The 26,493-nt window shown below is 31.6% G+C and overlaps 2 protein-coding genes across 2 annotated transcripts; both read left to right on the forward strand.

Moving 5' to 3' along the window:
• The first annotated feature begins 15,885 nt into the window (after positions 1-15,885).
• LOC141698184 (enoyl-[acyl-carrier-protein] reductase, mitochondrial-like) lies at positions 15,886-19,543 on the forward strand. Its single transcript, XM_074502816.1, has 10 exons — positions 15,886-15,968; positions 16,085-16,182; positions 16,523-16,654; positions 17,072-17,215; positions 17,292-17,394; positions 18,007-18,106; positions 18,304-18,380; positions 18,460-18,538; positions 18,705-18,823; positions 19,233-19,543. The coding sequence occupies exons 1-10, from the start codon at positions 15,907-15,909 to the stop codon at positions 19,324-19,326; spliced, it is 1,008 nt and encodes a 335-aa protein (XP_074358917.1). The 5' UTR covers positions 15,886-15,906; the 3' UTR covers positions 19,327-19,543.
• A 328-nt stretch (positions 19,544-19,871) lies between these two features.
• Positions 19,872-21,699, forward strand: LOC141698329 (uncharacterized). The gene is made up of 4 exons (XM_074503013.1): positions 19,872-20,154; positions 20,344-20,426; positions 21,017-21,151; positions 21,237-21,699. The coding sequence occupies exons 2-4, from the start codon at positions 20,396-20,398 to the stop codon at positions 21,548-21,550; spliced, it is 480 nt and encodes a 159-aa protein (XP_074359114.1). The 5' UTR covers positions 19,872-20,154; positions 20,344-20,395; the 3' UTR covers positions 21,551-21,699.
• Positions 21,700-26,493: the final 4,794 nt, after the last annotated feature.

Here is a 26,493-nt window from a genome sequence, read left to right on the forward strand (position 1 = left end):
AACTGTCTTCGCCATAGGGAAGAATTTAGTGAGAAAATTTTGGGTAAGATCTTCCCAAGTAGTAATCGAACCAGCTGGTAGAGAGTGTAACCAGCTCTTAGCCTTTTCCCTCAGAGAGAATGGGAACAGTCTCAATTTCACCGCATCCTCAAACACAACATTGAACATGAAGGTGTCGCAGATCTCTATGAAATTCCTAATGTACGTATTGGGATCTTCCATTGGAGAACCCCCAAACTGGACTGAATTATGTATCCATTAAATCGTGCCAGGCTTGATTTCAAAGGTATTAGCTTGATCATTGGCCTGACAATGCTAGATTGAATGTCATTGATCTTGGGTTGAGAAAAATCCATCAACACTTTCATTGGTGCTGCTAGATCTCCCATTGTAATGAGTACCTGAAACACAATAAGTAAACCGTGAAAGTAAAAGAATCCGAGTCGATGAACTTTAACGATCACTGATGAAAAGCACATAAACTAAAAATTATGCACTAAAATTCATGCAAGTATACGCGTTCGCAAGTAGTATAAGATATAGATTAAATTCGTTCCCACAGAGACTGGTTTAGGTTAAATTTAGATTATGCACTTATGCAACAATGTATGGTTATCGTTCAATGCTAAGACAATAACAAGTTGGGTTTTGATTAACTAAGAGATTATATTAAATAACATTAACTAAGAGAATTAAGGTTGAATTAATTATATAAGACAAACATGGGATTCTAACTTCAATACTACTTCATTCAAAGTCATTGTTCTTAACCTTAGCATGTGATGGTGATGACAACTAATCAGATAACACGAAACTAGTAAACGCCAACTTTCGTTGTACGAATACCCTATTGCCAGACATCCACAAAAGAGATAGAAGTTGAATAGACACCAATTATGTTGAGACCCTATATGTCTATAGAATTTAACAACATAAAGGTTTAATGCGCAAGTTATCTATCGTGATTATATAGGGAAACTAAGATGGTTAAAATTACCTACGAATCATGCATAAAAATTACATGAACCTATGCTAGTATGGCAAGTTCTAAATCTGTATATTCACTTTCGCTTCAATAAAGATTAACATACTATCTTATATGTTAGCTACGCATATAAGACGAATAAACACAACCAATACTAGGATATCAATCAATCACCACACACCAAGATATTGAAACAAATTAACTACGGAAATCCATAAGTAAATCCATTAGAACCCCACGACAACGATTAGTTCATACGATTGGTCGTATCTTGAGTTCTACTTGTCAGAATTAGGCGATTCAACTACCTACACGAAGCTAACGAGATTCTCTATAATTTGGGAATGGCCTTGACTTCAGATTCTTGGCTTTTTTCAACATATTTCCTTGAGAAGCTTATTTCTTCCTCAAACTAATGTCTGTAATGCAAAAACATATCAAACATACCAGATAATTAAGTCCAAAACACCAATTTAAGCCTGAAATGAAGCGTTCCAAGTAGGTATAAAATCCACTTATCAAGAGTCGGGAGCAGCTCGATCAATTATTTCTCAAGATTTTGTTGATAAGTTGAATTGCCCAATTAAACTATTAAATGAGATCATGACTATAAAACTAGCAAATCAAGAACGTATATATGTTAACCAAGTGTGTACCAATTGTGAAATTGAGATTTCTGGTAATAAGTTCGTGCTGATTTGATACCGTTTAAGATAGGAGAATTTAAGAAATTGACTAACTATTTAACCGTGATGCTCAGATAGACTGTCATAATAAGAAGGTAAGTCTGAATACGCCAGATGAGAATGTGATGACGTTTAGAGGTCGAAGGCAAGTAAAGAAGTTTTTAACGATGATTTGAACTAAAAGGTTATTATGGCAAAGATGTGAGCACTATATTGATTATGTGATAAATAGAAGTCAGGAGCTAGCAAAACTTGAAGATTTTCTAGTAATCAATGAGTTTCTAAACGTACTTCCTCCAGAGAGAGAAATTGAATTTGCAATCGACTTAAAACCTAGAACGGAACCTGTATTTAAGGCCCCGTCCAGAAGGGCGTTAGTTGAAATGATGAAATTGATGAAGCAATTACAAAAATTATTAAAAAAAAGTAATCAGGCCTAATGTATCCCCATGAGGTGCACCAATATTAGTTATTGAGAAGAAAGATGGAAGCATAAGATTACGTATTGACTATCGGGAACTCAATAAGTTTACTACCAAGAACAAGTATCAACTACCTCGAATCGACGAGTTGTCTGATCAGCTGAAATGAGCAAAGTATTTTCCAAGATTGATTTGAGATTCAAGTATCATTAATTGAATATTAAACCTATGGATGTACCGAAGATAGCTTTCAGAACTAGGTATGATTATTAAGAATTTCTAAGTAATGTCTTTTGGATTGACCAGTAAACCAATATCATTTATGGACTTGATGAACAGAATCTTTAAGGAATATCTGGATAAGTTTATAATTAGGTATATAAATGATATTATGATTTACTCGAAGTCAACGAAGGACCATACGGAGGAGCATTTGAGAATAGCTTTGGGAATCTTGAGAAGGGAGGAAGTGTATGCTAAGTTTTCAAGGTGTGAGTTTTAGTTGTAGGAAGTTCAATTTTTAAGATATATAATTAGTGATGAAGGAATCAAAGTGGATCCAGCGAAGATTGAAGCTATTATGAATCGGGAGAGACCAAAAACACCACAAAATTGAGAAGTTTCTTAGGTTTGGCGGGATATTATCGAAGGTTTGTTCAAGATTTCTCAAAGATTGCAACACCATTGATGAAGCTTACTAGGAAGAATGAGAAATTTTATATAGAATAAGAAGTGTGAGGAAAGTTTTCAGGAGTTAAAGAAAAGATTGATCATGACACTTGTTTTATCACTTCCAGACGATCAAGGAAAGCCCGTAGTTTATAGTGATGCTTTTCATAAGGAATTAGGTTGTGTTTTGATGCAGCACGATAAAGTTATTGCATATGCATCTAGACAACTGAAACCTCATGAGCAGAAGTATCTTACTCATGACTTGGAATTGGCAGCAATAGTATTCGCCTTGAATATTTGGAGACATTATTTATACGAAGAAAGATGTGAGATTTATACGGACCATAAAAGTTTGAAATATATAAAAGGAACTTAATATGAGACAATGAAGATGGTTGGAGTTGATCAAGGACTCTGATTGCACGTTTAACTATCACCCAGGAAAAGAAAATGTAGCGACAGATGCGTTAAGCAGAGATGGAGAAATTAAATGAGTTAACTATACCAGGATAGTTGCATAAGGAATTTCAGAAGTTATAATTGGAAGTCAGAATTTGTAAGCCAAATGAAACAAAGATGTATAGTATAAACTTTCAACCAGAATTGTTAGAGAAGATAAGGAGATGTCAAGAGAAGATAAAGGATCGAGATGTTAACAGTCTAGTAGGGGAAGAGTTATGCACTCAGAAGGATGATCAAGGTATTCTCAGATTTTCTTCCAGAATTTGGATTCCACCCGTGAAAGAGTTGAAGAATGAAATTTTACAGGAAGCTCATAATTTTAAGTATTCAATCCATCTCGGAAGTACCAAGATGTACAAAAATTTAAAGGAAAACTATTGGTAGCCAGATATGAAGAGAGAGATATGAAAGGGGTTAGCAAATGTTATACATGTCAAAGAGTTAAAATGGAGCATCAACGACCAAGTGGATTATTGCAACCGTTGAGGATTCTAGAGTAGAAGTGGGAACATATTTCTATGGATTTTATAGTGGATAGACTAACTAAGTCAGCTCATTTTCTGCCTATTAATGAAAAAATTTCATTTGACAAGTTGGTTCACCTGTATTTGAAGGATATAGTAGTTTTTCATTAAGTCCATGTGTCTATTATATCCGAATGGAATCCATGATTTAATTCAAGATTTTGGAGAAGTTTCAAGGATGTTTGGGAACTAAGTTGAATATGAGGACAACGTATCATCCATAGACCGACGGCCAAAATGAAAGAACGATTCAGACTATCGAAGAGATGTTACGTGTTTGTGCAATTAATTTTAAAGGAAATTGGGATGAATTTGGAAAACGTAAAATACTTGGACCAGAGCTGGTACTATAGACAAAAGAAGTTGTTGAAATTATTCAGAAAAAGCTAATTGCAGCACAAGATCGTCAAAGGAAATATGCACACAAAGCCAGAAAGGACATGAAATTGGAAGAAGGAGATTTAATGTTGCTGAAGGTATCACAGTGGAAGGGATTATCCAGATTTGGAAAGAAGGGAAAGTTGAGTCTTAAATACGTTGGACCTTTTAAAATTTTGAAGTGTGTAGGCAAGGTAGCTTACGAATTGGCGTTAGCCCCGCATATGGAGCATATTCATAATGTCTTTCACGTGCCAATGCTTGAGAAGTACAATCCAGATTCTAGGCATGTGATCGAGTATGAGTCGATAGAACTTCAGGCAGATTTGTCGTATGTTGAGAATTCGATAGAGATTCTAGAAAAGAAAAAGAAAGTGTTAAGGAATAAATTTATAAATTTAGTAAGAGTATTGTGGAGAAACCCAAAGGTTGAAGAGTCAGCCTGGGAGTTAGAAAGTGATATGTGTGAAAAGTACCCTCATTTGTTTACTTAAGAGATTTTGAGGACAAAATCCTTCTAAGGGGGAAGGATGTAATATCCGGGATATGACGTGTAATTAGTTTAGTCAATAAATAATTATTATGTGATTATTATATGAATTTTGATGAATTATCTGTTAATTGGTATCTGTGTTTGAATGTCTATATATAGTAAAATTTGATAATTTTAATTTTTATATGTCCAAAATAAAGTATAGATAATTTTCATATATTTTTATTAATTTATATGTTGTTATATGATTTTATAAAGGATTTATGGATTTAATAAATTATTTTTCTGAGAAATTATAAATTATTTTGTATAATCGGGAATCGTCCAACTTCAATCGTTTTTACGTTTTTACAGCACGAAAGTCTCGGGAAAACTCCTTTCTAACCCAATTTGATTATTCCCAGAATTTTCCATGTTTTGAATTTTTCAATCTGGAGTACGGTTTTACCTGTGCGGGTCCCGGCACAAATTTTACGATACTATTTTTGTTTCGGTAAACCGATAAAACCCGTATTTTCGGGAAACGGGTTATTTTTATTAAACTATTATATTATCTTCTCATAATTCGTGTAACCAAAGCGCTGAGACCAAGACAGTATTTACAAAAAGCCTGGTTTTGATAATTATCCTAAAATCGGTACCGAATTGGATCAGTTTTGTTAATACCTAATGATTAGGTTTTTTATTTTTATATCTGATATGATCCAACGGGGTAATAATATTCCATAAATATAAATAGCCAATACAGTATTTTATTTTTTACAGATAAACACAAATAAACAGTAAAATCATTTAATTATCTAGAGAAAATATGTATATTCATCGCGTTCTTCATAGTCAAACGAGGATTCGAATGCGTTATCGAACTCCGATTTGGGCGTGCAAGTAGTCGAATCGAAGCTCTTGACGAGTACAATAAAGTTCTACAATCTATACAAGTGCAGAGTCATCAAGTAGTTTTCTAATTATTTAATTAAATTCGAATTTAATTGGTTTAAATTAGGGCCTTTTGATTTTTATGTTGTTTATGTGATTTGATGATGGCATGTTGTAGAAAATTGAATTATGGTCATAGATAAATTTGAGTTTAATTCTCGAATTTAAGAAATTAGGGTTTGAATGTGTTTGAATGTTCTTGATTAAATTTGGGGATGTCATTATTGTTGATTGTTTAATATTTTGATGATTACGACTGTGTTTATTTGTTAGTTTACGATCGTAAATCGGATTTGGGTGAAACGAATGGTAGATAGAAGCTTATGACATCTATGTGACAATTAGAATAATTTGAGATGGAGTATTGGTAGATACTTGTGATGCCTAACAGAGGAAACGAGGTGTAAAATAGGAAATCAAGTGATCAATAAAAAGAACCGAGGCGTAAAAAAATAAAGTAAGTGATTAGTAAGAAGAAAAGAGTCATTGAAAAAGGAGATAGGTGGTTGTTGAGTAGAAACTTTAGATGAGTGCAAGTGAAGTTGGAAATCATTTACGATAAGGCAAGTGTTCTTAAACGTTCTTGAGATATATTGCAAGTATACCCTGATGTTCATATTTTATATTGCAAATGCTTTAAATATACCTGAGTTATACTCAATGTTAGCATGTGATAGTTGAGTTATTTAACCCTAAACCTTGATCATATCATTTGATATTTGAGTTGTAGGCCTTATTCATTATGATCCATTGATTGTCAAATACCCAGATATTAAACAACACAAATACGATACCACCCCACAAATACATATACACCATATATCAAACACTGAAATAGAATTGCTCGAACATACATAAACTTATATACCCTACAATACCTTGTAACATCAAAGATCTATACCTTGTATAAGCATTGAACCATTGTTCATCTAATACATGATTCTTCTATAGGTTTGAAGCCATTCTTCATATATACCTTGATATACCCTGATATACCCTGGTGATACTCATGAATTGCATTATGCCCTAAAACAAATATCTTATCAATGTTAATTATGATTCTGTTTTACTGTATCACGATGTTTATCATATTGAATTGTTTTAGAATTGGATAGTTTCCTTTATGTGGACCAGATTCGTGGTATGACCGGATTCGTGGTCGTATTAGGCCAATGTGTGCCTTGGATCCAGTTATAGAGCAGAGCTGTGTGCCTTGCTCGGGGTTAGTGCGTGACTGATCAACAGCCTAACCTTTGTTCTAAAATTTAAAATGAATATCCAATTCTAATGATTTATTTGACAAGAAACTTAATTCCTCTGAATCATTTCAATTGATCATTATTTAACCTCAATTACTGCTATTATGACTTGCTGAGCTAGTTAGCTCACTCTTGCAAATCTGTTTATGTTATTCTACAGTTAAAAAAAATTGTTTGTAGCGAGGATTCCCAATCCAGTATGCGAGCTAGGATTCCAGGTTGAGTTGGATGGTTCTAGCAGGAACTTTATGTTGTAGTTTTGAGTTATGCAAGTTTGTAAGAATAATTTCATTATCAGTTGTAAGTTAAACTAGTTGGGATTTGGTACGATGTAATAAAAGTTAAGGTTGTGGCTTATTTTTATACTTTAACCTGTTGTGATCCATGGTTGTGTAAAGAAGGGTCAGGGCATATAATATTTTATATATAGGTTTATATATTCTAAATGTGTTATGAACCCCAAACTTTTGACTCGGGTTTGGAGGGCGTCATATTTGATATGGCTTATTGATGGATAATTCTGACTTGCTTTTGAAATAGGTTCTTCTTTGTTTGGCTTGTTGACATGCATCACACAAACCGTCGGGGGAGTAGTACATATTTTAAACACATCTCTTACTTTTTCAAGAACTTTCTCTAGTCTGGCATATTTGATGTTTATCTGGGTTTCATTATGTTGGGCCTTCTTACATGCTTTTTCATTCTCATACATGCATACTAACTCAGCTTCTATAAAAATCATTTCTTTCTCTAAGCTTCTTATTATCAGCAATCAAACTGTCACATTCAATAGTCTTACTATTAAAAGTGACATGCAGAGAGTATAATAAAATTTTCAGTTCAAACAAATTATCAGTATCAACATGAAATATAACTGAAGGTACCTTATCAGTTCCCGAAGCATCCTTTCCATGAGTTGCCATTAGTGCATATTATTCATCATTATTGTCAATTCATGATGAGTCCATCCAATCTTTGTTGGAGTTTGTTGTGATCATAGCCTTTTCAGTTGACTTAGGGAAATCAGAAGCCAGATGTCCCCTTTCATTGTAGTTGTAACAAGTCACCCTGGTCTTATCAAACTTCCTTCCCTTGTTGTTCTGTTCATCACTCTTTCTGAACTTGCCTTTGCCATCACCAGAGAACTTTCTGTTGAAACCACCTCTTCTTTGTGGTTTTGTAAACCTCATCCTTCTAAAGCCTTTAACCAGCATTGCAGCCATTTCAACAACTTGAAGATCATCCGGATCAATTTCAGAATCCTCATCAGTGTCTGTGTCAGGATCTGATGAATCATCAGTATCTAACTCTTCCACTATGTTCCTTCTTCTTGACCTTTCACCCATCTTTTCCTTGCCTTTATGAGTCTCAGCATTAAGAGACGCAACCTTCATCTTTTGACCCTTTATATTCTTTTTTTGTTGGATCTCCAAGTCGTGAGTTTTCAGCATCCCACACACTTCGTCCAGAGTCAGTGAATCAAGATCATATTGATGCCTGATTATTGAGGCCTGAGTATCCCAATCTTCTGGAAGAGCTCACAGAAACTTGGTGTTTGAGGCTTCTTTTTCATACTCTTTTCCAACCAATGATAGATCATTCAACAGTGTCAGAAATCTAGCATAGATGTCAGTAATTGACTCATCAGCCTTGGAATCAAATTGTTCATATTCTTGCACAAGAACAACGCTTATATTCTTCTTTATTGCCATTTTACCTTAGCACTGTGTCTCCAAGGCATCCCATATTTCTTTTGCAGTCTTGCAGGCAATCACCCTGTTGGTCATCACATTGTCCAAACTATTATGCCGAATATTTTTGACTTTTGCATCCTTAAAAATTGAAGCCTTCTCAGGATCTGACCACTTTGATTTTTCTTTCCTGACATAGTGTTCAGGAACATCTAGGGTCATAGCCATAGTTTTCATAGGGTATGGAGGTCATGTTTAGATGATATCAACATATGTATCATCAATAGATTCCAGGAACATTAACATCTTTAATCTCCATGTAGAGTAATCAGCTTTCTTCAGGATGTGAATTTTTATACTTTCATACTTACTTGCAGACATCTTGACATTTTCTAATTAACAGTTAATTTGACCGCTTTGATACCACTTGTTGCCCAATAAAGTAATTATTTAAGGGGGTTTGATACAATTACCAAACAAATCAATATATTATGAAAGTAAGAACAGATGAATCAAATAACAGTTTATATTGCTCTTTTAATAAATTGTTACAAAACTCTCAAGAACAATACTCTTAAGAGCTGCTAGGTTATAGAATACTCGAGTTAAGCACCACACATAAAGTGTTAAGCTATTCCGTGTTTATAAACTACACAGAATAAATCAATCACTATAAATTACAAGATATGTTTATCGCTTTTCTACATTATATACATATCTAAATCAACTATGATTCTATAAATTAGCATCTCCTGATTTATCTCGCAGAATTGACATATCCACTCAGATCCTGACAGTCTTCTTATCCTGTCGGTTTAACATATCCTGACTGTCAAACAGATCCTGATTGGCTTACTTATCCTGATTCCTCTATCAGATCTTGACGCCTTGATAAATCCTGATTCCTGACATAAACAGTTCCTAACAACTGCGGGGTTGGTTATGGTTGTCAGAGTAGCAATGTCACGAGTAGTTTATGGGCTAACTTAAGAAAATGCAAGAAGAATCCAGAAAGGGTAGTGGATAAGAAGCAGAAATTACTTGACTTTAAAAAGGAGACTGGTGAAGCTTCAATTCTATTGGCTATTACGTTTAACAAGGTGAGGTGTCGAACTGCACTGGCTAAATTTGTGGTGAAAAATGAACAAGCATTTAGAGTTGTGGAGGGTGATGGTTTTAAAGAGTTTTTAAAGTAGCATTAGCATCATTCAAGTTTATGAGTGATTTATCACTATTATGTTCTCAGTCTAAATTTAAAGACTATGTTTACTGTTTAATCAGTCTTTTGGTATGTAATAATTAAATATTGGAGACTTATTTATGGTGGATGATTGTAGTATTTTGCAAACTTATGTTCAATTTGTGTTTGACTATTAATTTTTTGTTTATTCATTATTTGATAAAAAATAGTTTACTTGTTTATTAACTCGAACACAACCGATCCAAACCTAAGTACGTCAAATGGGTTGGATTATAAATTTACGTTTTATGGGTTGGTTTGAAAATTTACCCCAATTTAATCGGATTGGATTGTTAAAAACTCGTAACCCGATCAATCTGAACCATGTACACCCGAAACATGCATATGGATAATGGAATACTCTTTTCCCAATAATGCGTTCTACAAAAGATGAGATGAACGTAATAGATAAACTTGTATGTGTAGTTAATTTATTTTAAAAATGATTAAACTTGTACGTGTATTTAATTTCATTCATTAGTTTTAGTATGGCGCAGTTACATGGTGATGGACATCTTTGTTTGAGCAAGTTAATGGTATTGTATGTTTGATGAGAATTGTTTCATATTTCTTCTAAAAAATAAACCTTTTTATTATTAAGTATTTAAAATCATTATAAGCTAAAAAAATGTAAAATGAAGGGAACTCAACTAATTTCCTTTATATATTAAGTAATTTAATACTCTCTCCGTCACTTTTTAGTTGGCATATTTGACTTTGTTCCAGTTAATTTGACTAAAATTTGACTTAAATTTATTAATATTTGATTTTTATAAAAAACTGTGACAACTAAAAAAGGACGGAAAGAGTATCATAACAAGAAAGAATTTCAATTAAATATAAATTACGGAGAAAACAAAATTTTTTCAATGTTAACTCCAAAGTGGCCAAGGGGTGAAGAATGGCTCGGCTGCTCGAGCCTTTCAAAATGATCGGCTGGAGAAGATTTTGTCTAGCTGATTAGTTTTGAATTCTAAAAAGTCCAAGGATAACGGGGTATTAACAAAATTGTAAAAAAATCTTTACAAGTCTAGTTTTATTAAATTTAACAATTCTAGTTGTATTAAATTTAAATTAAAAAAATTAATATAAATTTGTTCATGTTCGATTTGAATTCTAAAAATTCATTTATAATGGCCCGCACTTTCGGACACTTAATTCTAAATCAAAACTAATACAAAATCCGATTATCAAACCGAAATTCTATTACAAAGGTGACTATTCCAAAGTGTAGCTAGCGGAAGTCCAAAAGTCAAACAACTCTAAAACTAAGGTCCTCGAAACTCTAACGCTATCCAACTCGAATCTTAGACGAAACCTGAAATTGTAAGAATAAGCTATACAGACCAGCAAGAAAATAATTGATCCAACTAGTAGGCCAAGTAACATATACACAAAGTACGATAATATATAAGATACGATAATGACATACGAAACAAACACTTTTGATACACTTTCTTATTCTTATTTGATACACACAATACACATATTATATAAACAATAATAATTCAAATCAATAACTCATGCCACGACCACTAAAATCCGGTGATAACTGTCCTAAATTTCATAAAACTGTCACTACAATCCGGTAACTGCGGTCCTAAGTTCTTATTCGAGATTTTTCACAAACCTTGGCATAAATCAAAGATTCATAACTATCATCTACACACCGGAGAGATACAACAATTTGTATACTTGTAACACATAATATTTTCAAAAATATCATCACTTAGCCTATGTTTTGATAATCAAATATACAAGTATCACACAATTTTGAAAATACTAGTAAGATCGATCGAAAACTTACTTCAAAACATGATCAGGTCTGAATTTACTCTTTTTGACCCTTTAAACGATGTTATCTTGCAAAATACGAAACATGAAAATTGTAGAGAACGAAAAGGCCTTTCCGAAAAATCCAGAATCAACGAATTTCGACTTACGATGATTTTTTTATGAATTTTACAAGACTGCTGAATTTTATGAATAAAGGCCTACGAATATTAATGATTAAAACGAGGAAGATGAATAAGATGTATTTATAATGCTACAAAGCCCTAATTCTTAACCTACAAGTTATCTGTATTAAAATTCGATCCAAATTTTAGGCCCATTAGTCTAATTCAATTTTAAATCTTAGTCCTTATCTAATTTTAATACTTTTTATTATTCTATATTTTTTCGAATCCTAAAAATTACGGGATATTACATACTACCCTCCTTAAAAAGAATTTGGTCCCCAAATTCACAACAATCGTATACGTCTACTCCCTCTAATATCCTATAGGTCAAACTTAACTATGGTTCACAAAATCGAATCCAACTGAATGTACTAGTCCCATATCTAATACACTCTGAAGGATAGCCTTCCCTGATACCAACTGTAGCGGCCCGCACTTCCGGACTATTAATTTTAAATCAAAACTAATACAAAATCCAATTATCAAACTGAAATTCTATTACAAAGGTGACTATTCCAAAGCGTAGCTAGGGGAAGTCCAAAGTCAAACTACTCCAAAACTAAGGTCCTCGAAAATCCAACGCTATCCAACTCGAATCTTAGACGAAACCTGAAATTGTAAGAATGAGCTATACAGACCAGCAAGAAAATAATAGATCCAACTTGTAGGCCAAGTAACATATAAACAAAGTACAATAATATATACGATATGATAACGACATACGAAACAAATACTTTCGATATACTTCCTTATTCTTAGTTTTATTTGATACACACAATACACATATCACATAAACAACAATAATTCAAAATCAATAACTCATGCCACGACCACTACAAACCGGTGATAACGGTCCTAAACTTCATAAAACTGTCACTACAATCCTGTATCTGCGGTCCTAAGTTCTTATTCGATAAATTCACAAACCATGGCATAAATCAAAGATTCAGAATTATCATCTAGACACCAAATAGATACAACAATACATATACTTGTAACACATAATACTTTCAAAAATATCATCACTTAGCCCATTTTTTGATAATCAAATATACACGTATCACACAATTTTGAAAATACTAGCAAGATCTATCGAGAACTTACCTCAAAACCTGACCATATCTAAATTTACTCGTTTTGACCATTTAAACGATGCTATCTTGGAAAACACGAAACATGAAAATTGTAGAGAACAAAAAGTCCTTTTCGAAAATTCTAGAATCAACAAATTCTGATTTACGATGAATGTTCTACGAATTTTACAATAATGCTGAATTTTTTAAATAAAGGCCTACGAATTTTAAGGATTAAAACGAGGAAGACGAATATGATGTATTTATTAACTACAAAACCCTAATTCTTAACCTACAAGTTATCCGTATTAAAATCCGATCCAAATTATAGGCCCATTAGTCTAATTCAATTTTAAATCAGTCCTTATCTAATTTTAATACTTTTTTTATTATTCTATTATTAATCGAATTCTAAAAATTACAAATATTACATACTACTCTCATTAAAAAGAATTTGGCCCCCAAATTCATAACAATTGTATACGTCTACCCCCTCTAACATCCTATAGGTCAAACTTAATTGTGGTCCACAAGATCGAATTCTAAGGAATGTACTAGTCTCATATTTAATACACTCCAAAGGATGGCCTGCTTTGATACCAACTGTAACGGCCCGCACTTCCGGAATATTAATTCTAAATCAAAACTAATACAAAATCTGATTATCAAACCGCAATTCTATTACAAAGGTGACTATTCCAAAGCGTAGCTAACAGAAGTCTAAAAGTCAAACTACTCCAAAACTAAGGTCCTCGAAACTCCAACGCTATCCAACTCAAATCTTAGACAAAACCTGAAATTGTAAGAATGAGCCAAATAACATACACACAAAGTACGATAATATATACGATACGATAACGACGTATGAAACAAACACTTTCGATACACGTTCTTATTCTTATTCTTATTTGATACACACAATACACATATCACATAAACAACAATAATTCAAAATCAGTAACTCGTGCCACGACCACTACAAACTGGTGATAACGGTCCTAAATTTCATAAAACTATCACTACAATCCGGTGTCTGCGGTCCTAAGTTCTTATTCGATATTTTCACAAATCATGGCATAAATCAAAGATTCAGAATTATCATCTGGACACCAAAGAGATACAACAATATGTATACTTGTAACACATAATACTTTCAAAAATATAATTACTTGGACCATGTTTTGATAATCAAATATACACGTATCACACAATTTTAAAAATATTAGCAAGATCAATCGAAAACTTACCTCAAAACCTGATTAGATCTAAATTTAGTCTTTTTGATCCTTTAAACGATGTTATCTTGGATAACACGAAACATGAAAGTTGTAGAGAACGAAAAGACATTTCCGAAAAATCCAGAATCCACGAATTCCGACTTACGATGAATTTTCTACGAATTTTACAAGACTGCTGAATTTTATGAATAAATGCCTACGAATTTTATTGATTAAAACGAGGAAGACGAATATGATGTATTTATAATGCTTCAAAATCCTAATTCTTAACCTACAAGTTATATGTATTGGAATCTGATCCAAATTTTAGGCTCATTAATCTAATTCAATTTTATATCTTAGTTCTTATCTAATTTTAATACTTTTTTTATTATTTTATTATTAATCGAATTCTAAATATTACAGGATATTACATCATTCACATGTGATGGCATATAAAACTTCATGATTTTTTTTTGTATTTGATAAAATTGTAGTTTTTGATAAATTTTCTAGTGTAGTATGTGTATTCTGAAATATTAGCATGCTCCGGTGTTTGAAAAAGTAGGAAAGCAAGTAGAAGTAATTAAAGTAGTTTAACTTTCACTCGTAATTATTCCTCCAAGTTTTTCAAAAGAACAAAAGCAAGCGGTAGTCAATGCAATTTTGACATACTATCACTTTCAAATTTTCACTATGAAAAATGTGATAAAAATATTCTACCGTTCTATCACTTTCTTCCTGTTTAAAAATTCAAAAGTAAGGCCTTAGCTTAATTTATAAATTTTTGAATAATTTGTCAAAATCTCAATTTAAATAAACAAGATTTTACGAAATTTTTCAAAAAACTCAACTAAAATTAGCCTAGAAATAAAATTAATAACAATTATTTAAATTCCATACATTCTTATAAAACATCTAAAATCCAAAATTGAATACACCCCGAAATATATTCTAAATGATACATGTTTGAAAATCAGACCAAGTTTTTCTTATAATTTTTTTCAAAAGATTTACCGATAAAAAGTTGTAATGATAATACCATTATACTTTTTAAGAGTGTCGAGGGATATCCAAAAAATCCGAATCCCGAAATCCAGTCTGATCCGTAAAAAGCCTGATCCGAAAAAGTCCGATACAATTCGGCATGCGGGGCTTCAACAGGCCTTCTTTTTCCGTGAAAATCAGGCTCAGTCCGAAATCCGAACAACTCGGATTTAGAAAAATCCGGATAAAATTCCGAATTTAGGAAAGTCCAAATAAAAGTCCGGATTTTCAATAATACCAGATAAAATTTGATTTTTTATATATAATAAAAAAATACATAACATTCAACTGGTAGGGAATATTAGTTAATGGTAGGGAATGTATATCATCTAAAATTCAACTGGTTGATAATAGTTTTGAGATTTTGATAAATAAATTGTCGTTTGTTTCAATTGTAGGTAAGGTAGCTCTGGAGTCAGATTGTCTGGTCTCTATACAAGCTATCTTAAGTAAATTGTCCATGATTTTGCCGTTTGGTCAGGTGGTGGAAGGGTGCCGCCATTTGTTACGAGGGTTAAACAATGTAAAGTTGTTTTTTATCAAGCGATCAAGATTTTTTATATATTCATATTCATATTCGGATATTTGACGAGTGTGACCGTTAAATTTAAATTAAAAATTGTCATATTTTTTAAAATTTTAATCCATATTCAATATCGTCATATCTTAATCAAATTTTTATAATCTAATCAAATATACCCGGATTTTATAAAATATTTTAATATTTTAAATAAATATCTGTCAGATTTTAGAATAATTTTCAAAATATATATGGGATACACTATAAACCCTGCACTTCTTCAATCTTGATTAACCATTTTTCTTATTTCAAATTGACCGTCCGATCATTCTCCGCTGCCATGTCACCATCTTCCATTGCTGTGATGTATGACGAGGAAGGCCCTCCCGATTCTGTCACCAAGTAAATTTTCACTTTCGATAGATTCTGTCTTCTATACTAAGTTAATATACTTTTGAAGTATAGAAGACGTGATGTAAATTTATTTGTACTGAAATGTGTGTGATATTCGGGTGCAGAATGGTGGAGGTACCTCCGTTTGAAGTAAAAGAGAATGATATATGTGTGAAAATGCTAGCTGCTCCTATTAATCCCTCTGATATTAATAAAATTCAAGGTTGCCTATCTATCTCTATTCAATTTATTCTCGTCTTTTTCGAAATGCATGTTAATTTTTTTTATTGATTAATTAAAGCTGCGGAGACTGTGTTTGTGTTTTGAAATGGTTACCATGCTCAAATGTTAGTAATGTTTAGGTTGATTTCAAGTTTAATGTATAGGTTAATTAATCATGTGTTTGCATTAGTGTAAATTTAAACTTGGATTAGATAAAATATGTTAAGCAGAATCTCTTGTTGTGCTTTTGTTGATTTGAACTGCATAGTGTTGATTTGATATGCATTGACATGTACAAAATACAGTTTTTGCTTCATTATTTCTTATCATATGCATTACAGGTGTATACCCTGTGAGGCAACAGGTTCCGGCAGTTGGTGGTTCTGAGGGCGTTGGAGAGGTACACTTGTTGGGCTCTGCCGTGAAGGGTTTTTCTCCTGGCGATTTAGTCATTCCATATCCGCCTAGTTTTGGTATTCTTTTTTGCTTATGGCATTAACTCATTTCACGTATCTTAGCAAGAATATCCATGTAATTTCTAGTTCTCTTGTTTATTTAACTGTGACAAGTTTGAAAGAGATACCGCATTATTCCAAGTTTTTGTATTTTTTGAAGTTCTATTGCTCTAACTATTGATTTTTTTTAATCCCTGAGCAAACCATGTTTCTGGGCTATGAAGATATATAATGGATTTTACTTGTGGGACTGTAAATAATAGAAGAATCAAGCGCCCACACTGTAAAATGCTATTCAATGTTTATACTATAAATGATTCAAGTAATCTACTTTAGATAGTTACAATGAAGCTGTAGCACAACAAGATAATCTATTTTAATTTTCATTTCATCAAAATATATGTGGAAGTTACAGCATGATGCTTTTTGATTTAGGTACGTGGCAGACATATGTGGTGAAAGATCAGAGTGTTTGGCATAAAGTTGCTAAGGGTACACCAGTAGAATATGCCGCCACTGTGTTTGTTAACCCTTTGACGGCCTTGAGGATGCTCGAGGACTTTGTGGATCTAAATGCAGGTGATTTCAGCTTATCGTTTTATCATTAGGTTTATCTTGTTGTACATGCCCCTAATTAGTTGTGATGCCTAAGCAGGAGATGCCATTGTGCAAAATGGGGCTACAAGCATCGTTGGACAGTGCATCATTCAGCTTGCTCGACTACGTGGTATCAGGAGCATTAATATTATAAGGGACAGGTGCTAAGTAGATTTAAAACGAGATTTTATATCACCTCAAAATTAAATATGCTAATGCACAGTTATTAAGCTTTAGTGTGCTTAGATTTGTCAGATCGCGCTAGGTCTAATGCAGTGAGTCAGTGACATATAAACTCGAAATCATGCTATGTATTTCTAAGAACATATGTTTGACCTTATGGCAGTCCACTGTGTTTCTATGTTAGTGTTGACTGATACCAGGAGACAATATACTGAATTTGTAGTAGGATAATGGAAAAAGCCACAAAACATAGATATTAGACTTATACTTAGAACCTAAGGAATATTTAGCAGTAAATTATGCAGTGTTACTGATCTTCTATTGTAAGGGAATTTTATGGTCCAATTTAAAACAAGCGCTCCCTAGGATCACCGCAATAGAGTACATTATTATGTTTTGATGCTTTTCACTTGGCAATTCTAAAAGCGATAATCTTTCTTAGCCTTTCCTACGAACCTATTGCCTAATCACTAAGTAGTTACCGTAATTCTGAAGTTGGTGTACCAGCAACTGTTTAATATATTTGGTAGCAGGTGATTATAACTTATAAAGTTCGTGACTTGGAATCATTGCTCCGGTTTCTTATGCAGACCCGGATCAGATGAAGCAAAAGAAAAACTGAAAAAGCTGGGTGCTGATGAAGTATATACGGAGAGCCAACTGGACGTGAAAAATGTGAAAAGTCTCCTGGTATGAGATACTTCTATATCCCTATATTAGGTGAACCCTTATTTTGTACTATACATTATATACTGCTTGACATAATACAGTAATATCATACTTTATTCATGGCTGCTGAGCCTGAACCAGCTTGTTGTGTTTCTGTTTCATATGCATCTGCTTTCCCTTCCGTATATGTTTTAATTATGTCATTGCCATATTTCTAGGGTAATATTCCTGAACCAGCTTTGGGATTTAACTGTGTTGGTGGAAATGCTGCAACTCTGGTTATGAAATTTTTGAGGTAAGACGGTATATATCAGATTTCGTTAACTTAAACTTCATGTTTTCTCCTAGAGTTAACTTAAACTTCATGGGTTCAGGCAGCGAGGAACCATGGTAACATATGGAGGAATGTCCAAGAAACCTGTTACTGTATCAACATCCGCCTTTATATTTAAGGTAATTTTTAAAGTTACCGAAAGATTCTTTACTGTCTTGCATGATAGTTACTTTGCATACTCCTAAGCGGTCTGATGTATTGTTATCAATTCTCTTGGTTTTAATTATAATAACACATTCTAATCTCATTTCCTCTTATCCGTATATACACCTGCCCTGTTTATAGGAACTTTCCTTGAGGGGATTTTGGTTGCAAAAGTTGATCACTTCTGCTAAAGGAGAAGAGTGCAGGAGTATAGTAGATTACCTTTTGGGCCTGGTGCGGGAAGGGAAATTGACATACGAGTATGTTCTTTCCCATGTTTGTTCTTGTCGTTTTTGAACTTTAACAAATTTATATCTAATTAATTCATGCAACTCCATCTGGTTTCACTCCCATTACAATCAAAAGTATTTTAGCACTTGAGTTTTATACAGTGGAACAAATAAACCTAGCTACAGCAAGATTACTCTTTCGCAAACATATATAGAACAGTCTTTCCACGAGTGCTAGCTAGATATTCATACAAATAAGGACGGACTGATCATTTGTAGTTAAGTATCTTATAAAACCTTTTCAGTACACTATATCTGATTGATAGTAGACAGAGCATGTACACATGATGAGTAGTGATCATGCTATTGCCAATTTTTATTCTGCTGGTATAGTTCATTCTTCAGATGATTTCATGTTAATGGGAAATTTATTTTACAGGATGGAATCAACCCCATTTAAGGATTTCAGGAAAGCGCTGGATAAGTCACTGGGGAAGCTAGGAAGCCAGCCTAAACAAATTATTAAATTTTAACTGGGATCAGAGGATGGAAGCTGTTTAGGTTGTTAGAAAAAGAGGATATAGGGGGAAGACACTGGAGGAAAGGAAATTCGAGAGTATTCATTTAGGATATATGCAAGATTGCTGCTATCTATGTATGAATTTACTGTTTTTTTTTCATCTGTTTAAAGATGATCAGTTGAATATTTACGTTTTTGATTTAAGAATCAACTTTTTATTTTAAAATGCGTTTTTTAAAATTAATTTTAATTACAATACTTTTTGGAGATCAATGAATTTTCAAGTAAAAATATATTTTAGATAAGATGGTTATACCAAGTCTAATCATTAAATATAATAAATTCTGCATTCTCGAAAGTGTATACAATTTACACTCACTGCCCTACAAGTTTGAACCTAATTACAATAAATGTCATCAGAATCCTCAAAACTGTATGTAATTTATAACCTTTTACAACCAATACCATGTACTTCTAACATATTTACATTTTATGCCATTGAAATTTATAAGTAACTGCTACACTTTGTACGTGAAAAACTGTCTTTACTGTGCATAAAGTAAACAAACTTCTTACAACTCCATCTTTAACATATACAGGCTTACAAATGCGTGATATACAACTTCATATAGGTATTCAGTTCCGTGGCTTTCAATTCCTCTTGTATGCAGTTGTTTTAACACATATAGACAGGTATTCACGGATGATTTTAGACTGAGGTTTACATCTCATTTCAAATTTGAAATGTCTACTGAATCTACAACTTCTCTCTCCATCAGTTGCTTCAGTTGTCATCCCATTTTCCACTAATTATTTTCCCCTGTTTACCGGGATGAAAGAGGTAATAGCTTCCCCTTCTTTGCTTTGACAATTTATTTACTGATTAAGATCTTCTTCAGTGTTGTTTATATAGCTTCATAAGGATACAATCGGAACGCTATACGGACCAATTAAAACATTGAAATGGGACAATTTCCTGGATTTTCATTATAATACGCACCTATTGAATGATGTTTTTTATTTTGTCTAGGCACGCATCCCAAGAAACATCAGATGGTTTGTTCAGTTGGCACTCCCCCCTCATGAATGTACCGCCAGCAGGCATTGTTGAAGGTTTGTATAAAAGAATTTTGTATGAATTTGAAGTTTTTGAAGAATTATGTTCATTTTGATGTATGCAATGCAAATTTTCTTAGAAGTATGTTGATTTTGATTTTCTCCAATATTTCTTAGAAGTATGTTGAATTTCTGTTTTTTTTTCGGAGTCGATATTAGTGATTGAGGAATCCATGACACGTATGGATGTAGCATTGCCTTTAGGTTGTCGTATGAAATGCAAGTTTTCTTATAAGTATGTTGATATTTCTTATTTAAAATTGTTTGTTATTAACATTTTCATGTTCTTTGTGAGATGATGTTCTTGAATATTCCCTTAACTTTTTGTTGGATTACTGTTATTAATCGTTAATTAGTGATTGACGAATCAATGACACGTTTGAATGTTGCAGTACCATTAGCTGTCATATTAAATTTATCCCATACAGTAAAAATAGTTTTATTAATTGTGATTAAACAATACGTAAGGAAAATCTGAATTTGTTATTTTAGTTCAGATGACTTACATTAAACCCCGATGAATTTTGATTGTTTTACATCCAAATACAATAACTGTATACAATCTGATTTTTTTTTTAAAACTATAGAGACGTCGGGGACTTGTGCAACGTTGATAGTAAATACTGAGCAATGTCCCAACGGCCATTCTCAAGCACATATGAAAGCTGCATTGCCTCTACGTGATATCTCCAATTTAAAACGGCGTACTGCACCCGTTCATGGTAACTTAAATTTTATGTATTGTAATAGGTACTGCAATGCCGTACTGCAAAGCATTTCTTACAATTGTATGAAATTTTTATTTAGGTTATAAAGATTCAAGTACGGTTGCGAGAAATCCAAATATTGCTCCACTTAATTTTCATGTACGTCCTTTGTATACCAATGTTTCCTCTGTTACAACAGAGAATCACCCACCAGATTGTTCAGAAGTGGATTCTGTTAGAGGATCTCATATGTCTCATCACGATAGTCCTCTTTCTACAGTTTTTTCTGATTCTGTTGATTCACAGAATACCCATGGGATTCCTCGAAGAGCACCTCTTACTCCGGAACAAGGTAGAAACTGTGTCATTGTAGAATATGATATTTTTATTGTTTTTTCTACTTTGTATGTTTGATAAAACTTACTCACATCCTACTAACTTCCCCCCGGGTGGTATATACAGTCGTCTTCAATCCCACAAGAAAACTCATTCATCCCATACTTCTGTCAGTGGTGTAGATTTCTTATCCCCGCTGATGTGCCAAAAATATACATTCTTAATTGCAAGCGCACAATTTTCATTTTAATATTTAGAGATTCGTTCCGCAGAGACTAAATTATTTCGCAATAACTTATTTTTTAATTTAGGCGAATTAGACCAATTTTAATTTTGAAGAGAGCCGACTTTCAAATATTTGTAATAGAAATATACTAATTTAACTAGAAATAAAGTATTAAGTACGACTCATATAATTAACAAAATCTAATAGCAATCTGATTTAATTAGGAAACCAATTGCTAGCATTTAAAAAAAAAAAAAGAGATGCAAATGGACTACTAGTAAGTAAAATGATTACATAGAACTGAAACAACAAATGGAAAAGGAAATGGGCCAATTAAATAGAAATATGCTACAAAATGGAAGTGGGCTAGAGTCTATTAATTGAATTTAACTAGCATAAAAATCCGTGCAAGGCACGAGTTATTTTCTAGAATTTGATCTTGAGTTATGAATTAATATCGTCATTTAAATCATTTCGAATTTTATCTGTTATAATTTTAATCTTTTCTTATAATAATTAGATAATATATTGTAAATGACACACATGCAGTACATGTGCCCGCACACACGTAAATTCAACTTAATTTATTAAATAATAGTTGGAATTTAATTGAATACATATAATTTAATCTTTCAATATCCTTTTAAAGTTCATCAATATCAAATTAAAGCACAAAGATATGAAAATTTTATTTATTTAATATAGAATGTGTAAAACCGTTGTTAAAATTTTGTTAAATATATATTTCATATTTTTGAACTATCCTTCTAAGGTTCATCAATATTAAATTTGGTTATCCAAAAAGGAAACATTATTAATTTAATATAATTTTATTAATAATACCAATGTAAAATTATTTTATCTATTTGATCTACACAAGTATAACTATTGTTCAACATATGTGTAGAACTTAAGTTATATATTTGTTAAACACTTGTCTTAAATTGTTTAAAAAAATTATAAAATGTAATAAATATATTTTCGTTATAAATTATGTGTATTCAATATAATTTTAACTATTTTTTTAATAAACGATGTTGAACCAAAGTTATATATGAGTTGGGAGGTGGATTTACACGACTGTTTGTACTGAATCTCATCTTGTATATATAATATTGCACATGTGGATGACCTTGGATAAAATATTGATATTAGAATATTTTCTCATATAATATATAAGGATATATTTGTAAATATATAAAATATGATCGAATTTACAAATACACCCTTAAAATTTTACATGTAAAATTCTTCGATCTCGGGATTGTCACGTGAGGATGACTCAGACCCATCTTTCTCACGTACATGTGTATGTATGTATGTATGTATGTATGTATGTATGTATGTATGTATGTATGTATGTATGTATGTTTGTTTGTATGTATGTATGTATGTATGTATGTTGTGTGTATGTTGTGTGTGTATGTTGTGTGTGTATGTTATGTGTGTGTATTATGTAATCATATTAAATTTGGTGACGACTAATTTCAAATTTTGAGTATTTTTTAAGTCCGAAAAACAATAATCTATCACCGATCAAGTTAGTAAGTTTGATACCTATTAGTTATTAACTTGATTTTACAAAAAAGAGTCTCAAACACATCAATCCTTATCTATATAGCATTTACAAAAATTTGTCGTATTTGTAAGATGCTTTTATCGAGATCGTAATTTTGAACCTATAAAACTGGATAATGACGATTACTTTATGCTGGATCACATTGTCAAATTTCGAGTATCTTTTAAAAAATAAGTGAAGTACTAATTTTGAATTCGAAATAAGCTGAAGTTTAATGGCTCTTTATACCCGTGAATGTTTATTTATTTTTAAATATTTTTAAAAAAATATAATACTATGTATATTTTAATTATGTATTCATTAACACATTTATAATTACTTAAAACTTATAATTTTTTAATAAAAAGTTATTGTATTTTTATCAAATATAAAGAGTTTATGATCAAAAAATTGACTAATGTAAATAAGTGGCAGAGCGGTAAGTTGATTGATATTGTAACTTGAAAACCTGGGTTCGATTCCCTTTAATAACAAGTTTTATACAATTTATGAAAAAAGAGGTAAATTAGATATTTTAAGTTGAATTTTATGTCTCACCAATTTCTAAGGACAAATTAGACATTTTATAAAGAATAAAATGTCTCATGATTTTTGAGATAATAAAATGTCTCATCAATATTGCCCCATGTTGGCCTATTATTAATATCACCGATCAAGTTAGTAAGTTTGATACCTATTAGTTATTAACTTGATTTTACAAAAAAGAGTCTCAAACACATCAATCCTTATCTATATAGCATTTACAAAAATTTGTCGTATTTGTAAGATGCTTTTATCGAGATCGTAATTTTGAACCTATAAAACTGGATAATGACGATTACTTTATGCTGGATCACATTGTCAAATTTCGAGTATCTTTTAAAAAGTAAGTGAAGTACCAATTTTGAATTCGAAATAAGCTGAAGTTTAATGGCTCTTTATACCCGTGAATGTTTATTTATTTTTAAATATTTTTTAAAAATATAATACTATGTATATTTTAATTATGTATTCATTAACACATTTATAATTACTTAAAACTTATAATTTTTTAATAAAAAGTTATTGTATTTTTATCAAATATAAAGAGTTTATGATCAAAAAATTGAATTTTATGTCTCACTAACTTTTAAGAGTAATTAGACATTTTACGAATAACAAAATGTCTCAAAATTTTGAGGTAACAATAAGTCTCGATCACACGTACTTATATTATATGCATGGTTAATGACTAATGTAAATAAGTGGCAGAGCGGTAAGTTGATTGATATTGTAACTTGAAAACCTGGGTTTGATTCCCTTTAATAACAAATTTTATACAATTTATGAAAAAAGAGGTAAATTAGATATTTTAAGTTGAATTTTATGTCTCACCAATTTCTAAGGACAAATTAGACATTTTATAAAGAATAAAATGTCTCATGATTTTTGAGATAATAAAATGACTCATCAATATTGCCCCATGTTGGCCTATTATTAATATAATAATTATGAAAAAAGAGGTAAATTAGATATTTTAAGTTGAATTTTATGTCTCACCAATTTCTAAGGACAAATTAGACATTTTATAAAGAATAAAATTTCTCATGATTTTTGAGATAATAAAATGTCTCATCAATATTGCCCCATGTTGGCCTATTATTAATATATATATATATATATATAAAGAATAAAATGTCTCATGATTTTTGAGATAATAAAATGTCTCATCAATATTGCCCCATGTTGGCCTATTATTAATATATATATATATATAAAGAATAAAATGTCTCATGATTTTTGAGATAATAAAATGTCTCATCAATATTGCCCCATGTTGGCCTATTATTAATATATATATATATAAAGAATAAAATGTCTCATGATTTTTGAGATAATAAAATGTCTCATCAATATTGCCCCATGTTGGCCTATTATTAATATATATATATATATATAAAGAATAAAATGTCTCATGATTTTTGAGATAATAAAATGTCTCATCAATATTGCCCCATGTTGGCCTATTATTAATATAATAATTATGAAAAAAGAGGTAAATTAGATATTTTAAGTTGAATTTTATGTCTCACCAATTTCTAAGGACAAATTAGACATTTTATAAAGAATAAAATGTCTCATGATTTTTGAGATAATAAAATGTCTCATCAATATTGCCCCATGTTGGCCTATTATTAATATAAATAATAATAATAATAATAATAATAGATAGTTACCATATTAAGGGACTTTGGGCCAGGATTTTTTTAAAGAAAATGGGCCATCAATTAAAAAGTGAGCTAATTATATCTAGAATATAACTACGCAACTAGTACTACTAGCTATTAATTAATTAACACTAATTAATACTACTAAAACTAGGTTACCATTAATGACAAGTTTAATTAATACAAATTAATATCAATACCCTATCATTAAATTAAACTATGGGAGTATTCTAAACTAAAGCATGTTTAGTGGACGAAATTAACTCAACGACATTAATTAAATAACTAAAATGAGAGAGCATTAAAAATGAAAACAAAATACTACAAGTAAAAGTAGGCCGGGAGTTTTGTTTTGTTGAGCCATCATCATTTTGGACTTCAAGTTTCATAAACTAATTACTTGGAAAATGGGATTTAATGGAAAAGTAAATTGGGCCTGAAATAAACATATAAATGATCTAAAAACAACAAATGGGCAAATAATAAAACAAACCAAGCAACTAGCACTATACTAAAGGGACAATACAGAGAAAGAAATGTCGGCAGAAAAATAGAATTGCTCCCAGAATAATAAATTGAGCAAGAACTGTGAAACGATTAATTTTAAATAAACTACTTAAACGAGAGAGCTAAACCCCGAACACAAATGATTTTTGAGCTGAAGTAGAGCTTTCGTCGGAAAAATATAACAACAGTGCCGGAAAATGTGGGCCTCACCGGAAAATTATTTTTTCACCGAAAAACTTATACTCCCCGGATAAATCCAACTACCAACAAACGAGTCAATTACTACTTCTAAATTTAAAGGGCTCCTTTCAAATCCCCAAATATAAAACTTGTGGTAATTTAAAAGATATCATAATCCAAAATAAAAATAACAAGACATAATAGTATAAGAGAAGATTTAATAAAATGGCTTAAATAACATTAATTGAAAAGAGTGTTTACAATAATTGAAAACTACTAGATAGCAAATGAAAACTAGATCTAGAAATTAAAAGAGAGACTACTACTAAATTTTGGGATAAAC

Source organism: Apium graveolens, chromosome 11 (assembly GCF_009905375.1).
Source record: "Apium graveolens cultivar Ventura chromosome 11, ASM990537v1, whole genome shotgun sequence".
Lineage (NCBI taxonomy): Eukaryota > Viridiplantae > Streptophyta > Magnoliopsida > Apiales > Apiaceae > Apium > Apium graveolens.

What these genes read in the sequence shown, in the direction of transcription:
- LOC141698184 (XM_074502816.1), top strand. Translation starts at nt 15,907, where the DNA reads ATGTCACCATCTTCCATTGCTGTGATGTATGACGAGGAAGGCCCTCCC. An exon ending in CCTCCCGATTCTGTCACCAA is followed by an intron (nt 15,969 to 16,084) that starts GTAAATTTTCAC and finishes ATTCGGGTGCAG; the next exon opens with AATGGTGGAGGTACCTCCGT. An exon ending in ATTAATATTATAAGGGACAG is followed by an intron (nt 17,395 to 18,006) that starts GTGCTAAGTAGA and finishes TTTCTTATGCAG; the next exon opens with ACCCGGATCAGATGAAGCAA.
- LOC141698329 (XM_074503013.1), top strand. Translation starts at nt 20,396, where the DNA reads ATGAATGTACCGCCAGCAGGCATTGTTGAAG. An exon ending in GCCAGCAGGCATTGTTGAAG is followed by an intron (nt 20,427 to 21,016) that starts GTTTGTATAAAA and finishes TTAAAACTATAG; the next exon opens with AGACGTCGGGGACTTGTGCA. An exon ending in GCGTACTGCACCCGTTCATG is followed by an intron (nt 21,152 to 21,236) that starts GTAACTTAAATT and finishes ATTTTTATTTAG; the next exon opens with GTTATAAAGATTCAAGTACG.